This window comes from Thalia democratica, chromosome 5 (genome assembly GCF_965202585.1).
Source record: "Thalia democratica chromosome 5, ktThaDemo2.hap1.1, whole genome shotgun sequence".
Taxonomy (NCBI): Eukaryota; Metazoa; Chordata; class Thaliacea; order Salpida; family Salpidae; genus Thalia; species Thalia democratica.
Genome location: NC_139169.1, coordinates 16,739,234 through 16,753,970, shown reverse-complemented (window position 1 = coordinate 16,753,970; position 14,737 = coordinate 16,739,234). Strand labels below are relative to the sequence as shown.

Genomic DNA, 14,737 nt, shown 5'->3' with positions numbered 1-14,737 from the left:
AGTCGTAAAATTAATACACCTCTTCCTATTAATGAATAATCATTCAACATTAAATGTTTATAGATTAATACCGGTAAATTTTTCGTTTTAATAAAAAAGTGTATTTAAAGTCGATCAATAAAATTATATTTTTAAAATTTTTTATATAACACTAGTTATTATCAACAGTATAAGTAGTTTGAAAGTATATTGTCATATGACTTTGGTAAAACTAAAAATTTTATACAATTAGGATACATATATTTGTTTAGTTGTCAAAAGAAAAATTAAAAAAAAAAATTAGGATTATGACTTTGTATGATTATTTTGGTATTTAATTAACACGTTATAATTTAAAAACGGAAAAGTTTTTAACTGAAATCACTAACTTTCAAGTAAATTTAATTTATCTTTAAATATACTAATTACTATAAATGTTAAAAGCAAAAATTGACAAATTTTAAAATATTAGAGTCTATAGTTATAGAGCCAACAAAAATAAAAAAACTTTTAAATTTGATGAAAAAAACGGACAATTGAGAAATGTTTTTGCCAACAATTTTTACTATGATTTTGAGCTTTTTAAACTTCTCTTTTACTTTTAGTATCGTAATCATTGTTTTTACTGCTTTGACTTGTAGTGTAAATTACTTTAACTTCTAAATAATAAAATAATAAAATTTAAACGTTATTATATTTTTCATAAATCTTTTATATTATATCAGAGTACTAACTAACTTCCTTTTATGCTTTTTTTTTGTAATATATAAATAGTTAAGGAAGCTCTACTACTAATTTTTTCAACTTAAAAATAATTAGATAATTCGTAATTTGGCAAACTAAGATATGAAGACATTTAAAAATATCTGAAAACTATAGTTGTAAGGGCTTATATAAACATAACGAACTAAAATTACACATTTTATTAAGATGTATTTAATTATATTTTAAAAAATTTCTAGACACAATCGGTGAGCTGCAATAAAAACAACTCAGGTGTTTAGTAATATAAATTTGGTACAACTAAGTGTTATAGCAGATGAACAGGTAAAGAATAGAATGATCTAAAACATTTTTGTATGTAGATAGACATATAACTAGCAGAAAATAGTAGATGTTAGTAATTATAAGTCATAATTACTATACAGTATTTTTTTAATAATTTTATTAAGTATCAGGATAAACTTTATATAAATTAAATAGTTATAGAAAAACCTAATATTCAATTATGGATTTTACCACACGACCATCACAAAAGTTTTTTAGACAACCTACGACCAGTTTTATCATCATTAAGTCATATTTATTACTAATACTATATGGTCGTCAAGGTAAAGTTCGTTATTTATTACTTATAGCACAAAGCATCTCAACTTTGTCGATGGTGGCCATAATAAACAGTGGTCAAAAAAGTTTAACATAAACAAAAAGTTATAAAACTCATTAAAAAAACACAAAACAAAATTAGAAGATAAAACAAAAATTGTCAAAAAATTCCTCAAGCTGGTAAAATATATTTATTATAAGATAAAGTTAAGTAATGCTTTGTTATATAATTGAAAATAAAATTGGCTGAACTTCTATTAATTTGACTTTATTGAATTTGAGTTCTGTTCTGTTAACATCATTTCTATCCAACTATGTATAACATTTACGAGGTTTGTGTTTAAATTTGAAAAACTTACTCATTTATTACTTTTTTATCATCTAACAATTTTAAGAAAACATATCACTTTAAAAAAACTTAATTTATATTAGCAAGTTTGTCCTTAAACATTTATTCTTAATGCATTGTATAATTCAGATACATAGGTTCTACTATAAAGTACTTAGTTCTGTGTTACTGATAAAGATCTACATAAATTTTCTTTTTAAAATTAAGCTTTTAAAAATATTTTTTGTGTTGAATATAGCATGTTAAAATTTGATCCAAACTTTAGTTAAGCAGAGTACCGCCCGTATATTTAACAAAGTTATTTTTTAATAAAATTTATAATTTTTGAAAAACGTATTATAATGATTTACTAAGGTATAGTAATGTCACTTTGAGTAACATTTGCAGATGTTTAAAAAAAAAATTTCTAAAAAAATAAATATTTCCATCAAACATAATATCCTTTACTTGTATTACAACGACATTTTAAATTTTCCTTAGTGTAATTTTAATAACTAATAAAACTTATTATGTTACTTTACATAAATTAATAAGTTATTAATAGTTTAAGTGACATGTTAAATTTTAATTAAACTGTAAAAATGGAATTTAATCACACAAAAAAAGTATTTTTATATGTACTTTAAAAGTATGTTTTTTTTTAATATAATTGATTTCATTATATTTAAAACTATTATACTAACTAAATCAGTATTTACTTTTGGTAATATTTATAAGTTAAAAATTCAGTGACATAACACTTTACTTTGTAAAATGTTAAAATAAATGTTACTAAATGCTGTTTTGTAAAACAATCTAAGTCTGTGCCTACCTTTTGCAACTCGACTTCGAAAAGCCTAAAGCCATTACTGGTTTAACTCTATAACACCTGTCTAAAACTATTTCTGGTTTAAATTTATAATACATGTCTAAAATTATTTCTAGTTTAATTTTCCAATACCTGTTTAAAACCAATTTTTTAGAATAAGTAAACCTGTTTACCCGAATCAAGTACAAAAAGTAGAGTTGTTAAAAAAAAGTTGATATGTAAAACAAGCAGTACATTAGAAGAGACCGGGTAATCTTGGCTGTAGTAGATGTTAAATAAGCAAGGCTTAAACAATAATGAAAAAAAAAAGTGTTTCACATCTAATTGAAATGTTTCAAAAATACACATTATAAGATAAATTTTAATTTATTTGTTAAATAAGTTTTTATAAATTTTTTAAATACTACTCTTGTATATTTGTACTCTTTAAATGTTACTAGTTTTAAATAAAATTAAAGCCAACCATTTCAAAAACCGATTATGTTATAAATCTAAACAAGTTACATAATTGATTGTAAATAATAAAATATATTTAATAGTAACATACAAGCTTACATATGTATGATAAAAACATTTGTTCCTTATATTTAGAAAAAATTACTTTTTTTTATATAATTAATATTTACATTTTATTTACAACAGAAATGTTTATTATTTTCTTTATAAATATTAACAGATGATACTTTGTATTTAATGTTTTTTTTAATTGAAAAAAAAACTTGTAGGTCAAGCAAAATATTTTTATTCGAAACTGGTTAACTACCTTTTAATTTTAAAACATCTTTTAAAACATATTTACACAAATAGTATTTTATATGAAACAAATCACTAAACTAAAAATTTTGTGCGCTAATTTTTTGTCGTTCAATTAACAATTCAGCAGGTTTAAGAAAATGCATAGAAATAACTTGGCTAATTGAATGAAATTAAACATAAAGTTTAAGTTTGAATAATAATTTTTTAGTTGTAATGACATATATTAGTCAAAGCAAACTACAAGCAAAATACAAAATTATATACACTTTTAATGTAAAGTTTATTAGGCAAATTATGAAATATCTTAACAGAATTGTACGTAGAAGACGCTGAAATAGTTATCTAAAAAGTAAGCTGCAAAACTTTTGACTTATAACAAACAGGCGGTTAAAATCAATTTAAATTTTAAAGAATAGAGAAAGGGACGGAAATTAAGATTTATGCTTACTTTATTATGCTTACTGTAAAATGGATTTTTTTTTCAAACTAAGCTAAGTTACTAAAAAACCTACAACATTCAAAACTATTTGTAAAACTGACAGTTAAATAAATCCAAAGACTTATTGTTATTAAAAAGAAACCAATTAATAAAATAGTTCTTACAAAAATGGCATATTAAAAGTATATCACTGGATGATTTTAAATTTAATAAATTCCCATTGCTTTCATATCTTCAACAACTCGGGTCAAGTATGTAGAATCTGGATACCCATACTGTGCATTTGGAAAAGGACTTGTTTTATGATGAATGTCGTTCCAAGTTATTCTGTTGTCCTCATTAAAACTTATACTTCTTCCTACAGTGAACGTCCTCTTCATCTTCCAGGCTTTTTTAAACAAGTCTAGGACACGGTTTCCTTCCGGATTGTCTGGTAAGTAAGCGTTCCACGCCATACCGCTATACCAAACACCAGGGTTCTGGTGTCTACTGTCTTGGTAACCTCCGTTCATTTCATAAAGGATCTCAATCACCTTACAATCTTCATAACCGGCAAGCCTTTTATTCGTTCTCCTACGTCTCCTACGTCTCCTACGTCTAAGTCTCCTACGTCCATAGAGGTTGTCAACAACTTTCCATGACATTCTTCCAGGAGGACAACTTCCTTCCATTTTTGGACCACAGACCCTACAGATTGGACAACGCTGAGAAAGTTCACAAGCTTTTTGAATGCAATGAGTGTGAAACATGTGAACGCATCGAGTCATTCTACTCACTTCTTTTCCATTGTTGTACTTTTCCATACAAATATCGCAATCATCTTCACAATTAATTTGATCATTCGGAACTGGGACAAAAAATTCATTTAAATTTCCATTTTCACTTGTCTCATAATTGAACAAGAATTCTTCTCCTTGTTCAAGTCGACTATAGGTTTCATTGATGTCAGTCCACTCATCATTACAAATTTCATTACGTGGAAAACTGACAATCGGATTAAAATTAACAACACCTGGTCCAAATGTAAGCAACAAATTTGTACCCAAGTTTAGTTTAGACTTAATCACAGTTTTCTTTCTTTTTATGTTTTTAGACTTTTTTTTAAATAGAGTTTTTTTCACTAAACTATTTTTTCCAGTGGAATTCCTTTTTTTCTTATGACGTTGGTACATTGTTGTATATTTATCTTATTTTTCTGTAAAATAGTCAAATTGAAAATTAAGAAAATATTGCTTTTTTTATTCATATATATAATTTTATATTTTTTAAAGAATATTTGTACTATATATTTAGGGTTAATACGCACAGTTTTATAATTTTAATCTTATTTATCGCAATTAAGATCAATTTACAGCGACATTGTTCCTAAAATTTGTAATTTGGCACCAAGTTGAGCTTAAAACTAAATAAAACAAAATGACTTATTAATCTATCTCCAACAGCATTAATTTTAGAATTGTTAAGTTGGTTTATATTCTAATTCAAAATATTTAACACGATGTGGCTTTAGAAAATAATAAAAAAGTTTTTGTTTTTTTTTAATGTTTTTTTACAGCTACAGACGTTTTTGATATATTATTTTGACATTGCTTGTTAACATGCTATTAGTTTTATTTAATAACTTTAATAACATCAACACTGCTTAATTATTGATTATACTCTACTTTTCACTAAAAAGTATACTATCCTGTTTGCAAAATCATTAAATGTGTCAATTGAAAATTGCATTAATGGAAATTAATTCTAAAAAAAAAAAACTTGGTTTAGAAGTTATAAATTAAAAAAAAATTTGTACTGACATATTGCTCATAAAAACTAAATATTAAATTAGACAAAAAAAAATGTTTTTCTAGTTAAAACAATATGTTTTTAAGTTTTTAAGTATTTAAAATGAAAAAAACTAACATTATGTCAATGTTATCAAAGTTTTATTTAAATTAAAGCTACAAAAGTCAATGCTTGTATAATAGAAAATCACAAGTTATTAATTCCCCATGAAAAATCATTCTCAAGTTTTAAACCATATGAACAGACAAAATTTGACTTTTAGAAATTTTAAAGCATTTAAGTTTTTGTAATTAATTAGAAAAAAGATTTTGCATGATTTTGATTAATTTAGTCAGACAGCTATGAACCCTATACATTTTAGAAGTTATAAATTAGCATTATATTTAAACTGTTTTTATGATTTAGTTGCTGGACTAAAAATGAAAACCTTTTTTATTCAATTCAAATAACATTTCCAAGCAATAAACTTTCAGCTTTTTATTAAATTAAAATAAAAATTAATAATCAAATGTTCTGCAGAGCTTACCAAACTGTCTATTAAAATCATTATAAACAACTCAATATGAGGTTTAGTTTCCTCATTTAGTTTTCTTTATTGGTTTTATTTGATTCAGTCATTATAAAATTAATTTATTTAAAACATTTATAAACAGACGTAATGAAAATTCAGGTACTAATTAAATAGTAGTTTCTTTTTACAAGGATAAATAGCTTATTAAAAAACCTAAATAAAATGTTTAATAGTAACTAAAGCAGTTTCCTCTTAAAGGTTTGAAAACAATATTGACCATTTAAAGCCTTACCATTAAAATTGAATAGTTAATTTTTGAACAAGTATATAAATGTTAAATTATTCATGTATTTTCTTACTTATCTACATAAACGTACATTTAAAAAAATTATATCTGCCTATATAAAGATTAGATGTTGAAGAGTCATTATTAAAAAGTTTTTAAGACAAAAGTTTATAAAAAATGTAAGAAAGCTAATCAAATTACTAAACAATACAATTCATGCAGACTTTTAATATAAAGTTTGGAAGTCTACTAATGTATAAACGTCTGGTTAAATTACAATTTCTAATTTAGTGAAACAATACATTTTCTAATCATAATTATATTTGTTTTAAACTGGCTATTGTTGTAATTTTTAGTTAAAAAACGGCGACTTAAAAAAAACTAGTATAAATTTTATAGCTATTAAAAGCCTATTTAAAGTTTGAGGTAACTGATTTAGATAGATAAGATATTTAAAATTTTTTTAAAAGTTAGAAAACTTTAAAAAAAAAACTTAACACTTCAATACAAATAGTATGACAAAAAAAAACTATTTTTTATGTTAAAATAAAATAAGATATTGTAAATATTTGAAGTTGTATTATTCTCTTTATCAATGAGTTGAGATCTTTAGCTGTTATTTTTTAATACAAAAGTTTTATTAATATACATATATGAGGTTTATTTCAAGATGTAAAACTCAAAAGACTCGATTTTTAATTTATCAAGTTAAAAAACTTAATTATATATATGTATATATCTTTTTATTACTCTTCACTTCCAGCCTCTTAATATACAGTGTAAGTCAGACCCAAAAATATATAGTTTAAGTTTAAAATATCCCGTAAATTGTACTGGAGTTAAAAACGAAAAATATTAATATTCAAGCTTATAGGAATAATTTTTATTAAACTATACCTTATTTATGTAAATTAATTTTACTTACATCAGTTTTAAATTCTAAGCCGTCGCTCCTAGATCTCTTAGCTATAACTGGTTTAATTAAATGCTTTAAATAAAAAAAATATTTGTACTGTATCGATATAACTTTATTATTACTGGTTTTAGTCTTAAATTAGTTCTAAATACTAAAAAATAAAAGTACTTATAAACCATTAGTGCTTTTCATGTTTCATCAAGGTCAAAATTATTAAAAAACAAAAACAACTTGTGCCAAAAAATGATTTAAGTACTATAACAACCTGAAATACTGGAAAAGTCAGTCATAAAACGAACTACTGATTCATTTTTTTTTATTCTCATTTTAGATCTAAATATATTTAGTTAATTCAAAAGTTTACATGTTCGTTGATTTAATTTTACCTTTCGCTTGCAACAATTATACCTTAAAAAGGCCAGATACCGTTTATAATAGAAACATGCTCGCAAGTGGCCATGCTTTTACCCTTTATAGGTCGCGTGTGGCCCGTTTGACTCAGTTTGCCGGTAAAGGAATATATAAACATTTAACCAATAAAACGGTTATTGTTAGAGAGTAAAATTTTAATTTAAAGGTTGAAAACAGAGTAAACTTTAAATAGTACATAGCAGTGGCGTCGCGTGGTCTTTTTGTTAGGGGGTGCGGCAGATTGACGTTGTCAAAATAAAAATTCCCTAGTTTGAAACATTTAGATTAAAATCATAAAGTTAATATGAAGAAATAGGAAGTTTTTCAGAAAATAAATTAAAGATAATTGGTAAAATAAATAGTAGATTAGATTTAGAAATTTACTAAAAAATAACACATATCTCATACCTTTGTATATCGTCATCCTTTCAAAACAACTATAGCTACTTTTATCTTTATTTATGTCCGTTGGGGTGCATCTGTTGCCCCCACATTGGAATATCGCTTAGTCTACTTTTTGTAGGTAGGAAATTACATAAATAGACAGCAAAAAAAATTAGCACACTAGTTTTTACCAACGTCACACTATTTCTATTTTCTGAAAACAACCCCCATGTAATTTGTGTGAAACCCAAAATTTCGACCTAATTTTTTTTAACATGTAGCAATCATCACAAAAACACATTCTGCCAATTTGAAGAAATTTTCACTGAAGTATTTTTAGATTTTCTTAGGTACTGATTTGTCATTTCTCGGTATTTTTAAGTTTTTTGAAGGTACCAAGAAATTCCTCATAGAAGCTTTCTTTAATTTGTTTGAAAACGCGTAGAGTGTGTTTTTGTGACAATTGCTACATGTAAAAAAACATTCAGCCAAAAACTCAAAGGTCGAAATTTTAAGGTCCCATACAATTTACATAGGGGTTGTTTTCAGAAAAATGTAAAAAGCGTGACGGTGGTAAAAGCTAGGAAACTATTTTTTTTGTGTTGAATATTTGTTCGACTTGCCACACACAAATAGTTAGACTAAGCTTCACTACCAAATTTTCATTTTTGAGGGGCAACAGACGCACCCTAATGTCCATGTAAGTTTTTGTATTTGTACAATTATAAATTTACTAATTTAGTTTAATAACTTGTCAAACTAGTAATAAAAAAAAAAAAATATGCAAGTAACGTAAAAAACCAAGGTTACACCAGCTCTAGTTGCTCCTGCTCGAGTTTTTCCTGCTCGAGTTTTCCCTGCTCAAGTTTTCCCTGCTCAAATTGTTCCTGCTCGAGTTTTTCTTGCTCGAGTTGATCCTGCTCGAGTTTTTCCTGCTCGAGTTGCTCCTGCTCGAGTTTTTCCTGTTCGAGTTTTCCCTGCTCAAGTTTTCCCTGCTCAAATTGTTCCTGCTTGATTTGTTTTTGCTTGGGTTTTCCCTACTCGAGTTTTCCCTACTCAAGTTTTTCTTGCTCGAGTTGTTCCTGCTCGAGTTTTTCCTGCTCGACTTTTCCCTGCTTGAATTGCTCTGGTCGTGTTTTCCCCCTTCGAGTTTCTTCTGCTCGAGTTCAACTTGTCTCATTGTTCTCGCGTTGTAGTAAATTTTAAACAACAACCATGATTTAATTCACATGGTGCTTAAAGTTCATGCAGCTCCAAAATTCAACTTTTTAACATTTTTGTATTGACAACTTGTAAACATTTAAGATGTAGCTTACACAGTATGGGCTTGCAGCCTTAATTTCACGAGCATTTTGAACATCAAACATCAAAATTTGGAAAAAAAAAACTAATTCAGCAGTGAAATTAACGACGTTCATGTAAACATTTGGCTTTATTTTTGTACAACTTCATGATAACATAATTTTCTTATTTTTAAACTAAAATAAAAAATGTTATATCATTTTCAAGCTCAATTCCTCAGCTTTAAGATAAAGTTACTTTGACACAGTTTAAGGATGTACAGCTAAAAAAGAGGTTCATTTAAAGAAGCGTGATTATAGGCTTCAACTGTAAAATCAAAAAAAAAACTAGCACAATTTTTCACTTTTTGAGGTGGAGCTTCAGCTCCAGCGTTCCACCTTACGCGATGACCCTGGTATATAGTATATAAACAAAAACGTACGTTTAGTATATAAAACATAGAAAATTGATAAGTATTAAGTCATGATTTTTCTTAAAAAGAAAGTTATTTACTGTGGATGGCAGTTGTATTAAGATTTTAGGGTGTTTATGATCGTTTTGACTGGGTAATCTTTACAACTGCGTGTTGGTAGACGTTATTATTTAAGTATTACTCAATGTTTACTTTATTAAAGAACTCGAAAAAAATATAGTTATGTAATTATTTACCATAACTAGTTATAAAAAATTATTTGTAACTCATAGAAATTTTTATCAAGTTAAATTTAAATTTATATATCGAACAAAAAAAAACTTTCTCATATAACATTCAAACTAATTCTCGCCTTTAAAATAAATTGAGTTAAGTTAAACATCAATATAAATTTAAAACTCATGAAACAAATTCATAACAAGTAGCATTATCTTCCACAGTCAGTGAAAAAAATCGTAAAATTAGTACACCTCTTCCTATTAATGAAGAAGAATTAAACATTTAATGTTCATTGATCAATACCAGTAAATTTATCGTTTTAATAAAAAAATGTATTTTAAGTCGATCAATAAAATTATATTTTTAAAAGTTTTTATTTAACACTAGTTATTATCAACAGTATAAATAGTTTGAAAGTATGTTGTCATATGACTTTGGTAAAACTAAAATTTTTATACAACTAGGTTACATATATTTGTTTAGTTGTCAACGGAAAAATTAGAAAAAAAATTAGGATTATGACTTTGTATGATTATTTTGGTATTTAATTAACACGTTATAATTTCAAAATAGAAAAGTTTTTAACTGAAATCAATATTTTTCAAGTAAATTTAATTTATCTTTAAATATACTAATTACTATAAATGTTAAAAGCAAAAATTGATAAATTTGAAAATATTTGAGTCTATAGTCATAGAGCCAACAAAAATAAAAAAACTTTTAAATTTGATGAAAAAAACTAAAAGTTGAGAAATGTTTTTGCCAACAATTTTTACTATGATTTTCAGCCTTTTGAACTTCTCTTTTACTTTTATTATCGTAACCATTGTTTTTACTGGTTTGACTTGTGGGTGTAATCTACTTTAACTTCTAAATAATAAAAAAAATTTTAAACGTTATTATATTTTTCATAAATCTTTTATATTTTATCTGAGTACTAACTAACTTCCTTTTATGCTTTTTCTTTGTAATGTATAAATAGTTAAGGAAGCTCTACTACTAATTTTTTCAACTTAAAAATAATTAGATAATTCGTAATTTGGCAAATTAAAATATAAAGACATTTAAAAATATCTGAAAACTATAGTTTTAAGGGCTTTCATAAAAATAACGAACTAAAAGTATACACATTTTATTAAGTTGCAAATAATTATATTTTTAAAAAGTTTTAAACACAAACGGTGAGCTGCAATAAAAACAACTCAGGTATTCAGTAACATCCATTTGGTTTTACAGCAGATCTGCAGGTAAAAGTATAAAATAATCTAAAACACTTTTTTTTTATGTTATTATACATAAAATTAGTAGCAAATAGTAGAAGTTAGTAACTGTAAGTTATAGTAAATATATAGTATCTATTATTTTTTTTATATTAGGATAAACTTAAGATAAATTAAAATATTCTAGAAAAACCTAATATTCAATTATGAATTTTACCACACTACCATCACAAAAGTATTTGAGACAACCTACGACCAGTTTCATCATCATTAAGTCTAGATGGTCGACAATACTAGATGTATACTAGATTGTTACTAATACTAGATGGTCGACAAGGTAAAGCTCATTATTAATTACTGATAGCACGAAGCATCTCAACTTTGTTGATTGTGGCCGTAATAAACATTGGTCAAAAAAATTTAACAAAAACAAAAAATTATAAAACACATTTAAAAACCACAAAACAAAATTAGAAGATAAAACAAAAGTTGTCAAAGAATTCCTCAAGCTGGTAAAAACACATTTATTATAAGATATAGTTTTGTAATACTTTGTGATATAATTAAAAATAAAATTGGCTAAACTTCTATTCATTTGATTTTTATTGAATTTGAGTCGAAAAACGAAGTTCTGTTAACACCATTTCTATCCAACTATATACAACATTTACGAGGTTTGTGTTTTAATTTGAAAAACTTACTCTTTTATTAATTTTTTATCATCATACAATTTTAAGAAAACATATCATTTAAAAAAACTTAATTTATATTAGCAAGTTTTTCCTTAAGCATTTATTTTTAAAGCATTGTATAATTCAGATACATAGGTTCTACTATAAAGTACTTAATTATGTGTTACTGATGAAGAACTACATTAATTTTATTGTTAATATTAAGCTTTTAGAAATATATTTTGTGTTGAATATAGCATGTTAAAATTTAATCCAAACTTTAGTTAAACAGAATACCGCACGTATATTTAACAAAATTATTTTTTTAATAAACTTTACAAATTTTGAAAACCTTATTATATACTAAGGTACAGCAATATCACTTCGAGCACTCAACCATTTCATATCTAGAGTAACGTTTGCATTTATTAAAATAATTATTTTATACAAAAAATAAATATTTCCATCGTACATAATATTGTTTACTTGTATTACAGTGACATTTCAAATTTTCCTTAGTGTAATTTTAATAACTAATAAAACTTATTAGGTTACCGCACATAAAATAACAAGTTATTATAGTTTAAGTTATAGTTACATATTATATTTTAATTAAACTATAAAAATGGGAATTTAATCACACAAAAAAAAGTATTTTCATATGCACTTTTAAATTATTCTTTTTTATATAATTGATTCCACTAAGATTTAAAACTAACATACTAACTCAACTAATTTTTATTTTTGTAATATTTATAAGTTTAAAAATTCAGTGATGTTAAACTTTTCTTTGTAAAATTTAAAAATAAATGTTACTAAATGCTATTTTGTAAAACAAATTAAGTCTGTGCCTGCCTTGTGCAACTCGACTTCGAAAAGCCTAAAGCCATTACTGGTTTAACTCTACAACACCTGTCTAAAACTATTTCTGGTCTAAATTTATAGCACATGTCTAAAACCATATCTTGTTTAACTTTCCAATACCTGTCTAAAACTTTTTTTCATAATAATTAAATCTGTTTACCCAAATCGAGTACAAACATTAGAATTGTTAAAAAAAGTTGTTATGTAAAACAAGCAGTACATTAGAAGAAATCGGGTAATCTTTGCTGTAGTAGATGTTAAATAAGCAAGACTTAAACAATAATGAAAAAAAGTGTTTCATATCTAGTTGAACTGTAATAAAAATACACATTACAAGATAAATTTTAGTTTATTTGTTAAATAAGTTTTTATAACCTTTTTAAATATTACTCTTGTATATTAGTACTCTTTAAATGTTACTAGTTTTAAATACAATTAAAGCGAACCAAAAATTGATTATAATATAAATCTAAACAAGTTACATGATTGATTGTAAATAATAAAATCTGTTTAATAGTAATATACAAACTTACATATGTATGATAAAAACATTATTTCCTTATATTTAGGAAAAGTTGATTTTTCTATATAATTAATATTTACAAACTATTTACACCAGAAAATTTTTTTTGTAGTTATAAATAATAACAGATGTTACGTAATGTATTTAATGTTTTTTCAATTGAAATATTAAAGCAAAATATCGTTATTTAAAACCTATTCCTAAAAACTGGATAACTGTAACCTCTTAATTTTAAAAATAGTTTTAATAGAAGTTTACGCAATTAATTTTTCAATAGGTATTAAGAAAATGCATAGAATTAACTTGGCTAATTAAATGTAATTAAACATAAAATTTAAGTTTAAATAGTAATTTTTTAGTTGTAATATTATATATTAGTCAGAGCTAACTACAAGTAAAATACTAAATTATAAACACTTTTGATGTAAAGTTTATTCAGCCTATTATGAAATATCTTAACAGAATTGCGCGTTAAAGACGCTGAAAATAACTATCTATTTATTAATTAAGAAAGTAAGCTGCAAAATTTTTACTTATAATAAACAGGCGGCTAAAATCAATTTAAATTTAAAAGAACAGAGAACCGACGAAAATAAAGATTTTTGCATACTTTATAATGCTTATTGTGAAATGGATTTTTTTTTCAAATTAACTTAAGATAATAAAAAACCTACAAAATTCAAAACTATTTGTAAAACTGACAGTTAAATAAATCTAACCATTTATTGTTATAAAAAAAACCAATTAAAGAAATTAGATCTTACAAAAATAGCATTTAAAAAGTATACCACTAGTTAATTTTGAATTTAATAAATTCCCATTGCTTTCATATCTTCAACAACTCGGGTCAAGTATGTAGAATCTGGATACCCATACTGTGCATTTGGAGAAGGACTTGTTTTGTGATGAATGTCATTCCAGGTTATTCTGTTGTCCTCATTTAAACTTAGACTTCTTCCTACAGTGAACGTCCTCTTCATCTTCCAGGCCTTTTTAAACAAGTCGAGGACACGGTTTCCTTCCGGATTGTCTTGTAAGTAAGCATTCCACGCCATACCGCTATACCAAACACCAGGGTTTTGGTGTCTACTGTCTTGGTAACCTCCGTTCATTTCATAACGAATCTTAATCACTTAACAGTCTTCATTACCGGCAAGTCCTTCATTGACATCTATAACCTTACCAATAAATTTCCAGGACATTCTTCCAGGAGGACAATTTCCTTCCATTTTTGTACCACAAACCCTACAGATTGGACAACGCTGAGAAACTTCACAAGCTTGCTGAATGCAATGAGTATGAAACATGTGAACGCATCGAGTCATTCTACTCACTTCATTTCCATTGTTGTACTTTTCCATGCAAGTATCGCAATCATCTTCACAATTAACTTGACCATTTGGAACTGGGACAAAAAATTCAACTGAGTTTTCTGTTTCATCTATCTCATAATTGAACAGAAACTCTTCACCTTGTTCAAGTCGGCTATAGTTTTCACAAATGTCAGTCCATTCGTCATTACAAATTTCTTTACGTGAAAAATTGACAACCGGATTAAGATTAACAACACCTG

At 25.5% G+C, this 14,737-nt stretch overlaps 2 protein-coding genes across 2 annotated transcripts; both read right to left on the bottom strand.

Moving 5' to 3' along the window:
- Nucleotides 1-3,863: 3,863 nt before the first annotated feature.
- Nucleotides 3,864-4,615, bottom strand: LOC145836286 (E3 ubiquitin-protein ligase DTX3L-like). The gene is made up of 2 exons (XM_082944103.1): nt 4,558-4,615; nt 3,864-4,504 (listed from the first exon to the last, which is right to left on the bottom strand). The coding sequence occupies exons 1-2, from the start codon at nt 4,613-4,615 to the stop codon at nt 3,864-3,866; spliced, it is 699 nt and encodes a 232-aa protein (XP_082800229.1).
- Nucleotides 4,616-13,970: 9,355 nt separating this feature from the next.
- Nucleotides 13,971-14,276, bottom strand: LOC145836285 (E3 ubiquitin-protein ligase DTX3-like). The gene has a single exon (XM_082944102.1). It carries the CDS (start codon nt 14,274-14,276, stop codon nt 13,971-13,973), a length of 306 nt encoding a protein of 101 aa, XP_082800228.1.
- Nucleotides 14,277-14,737: the final 461 nt, after the last annotated feature.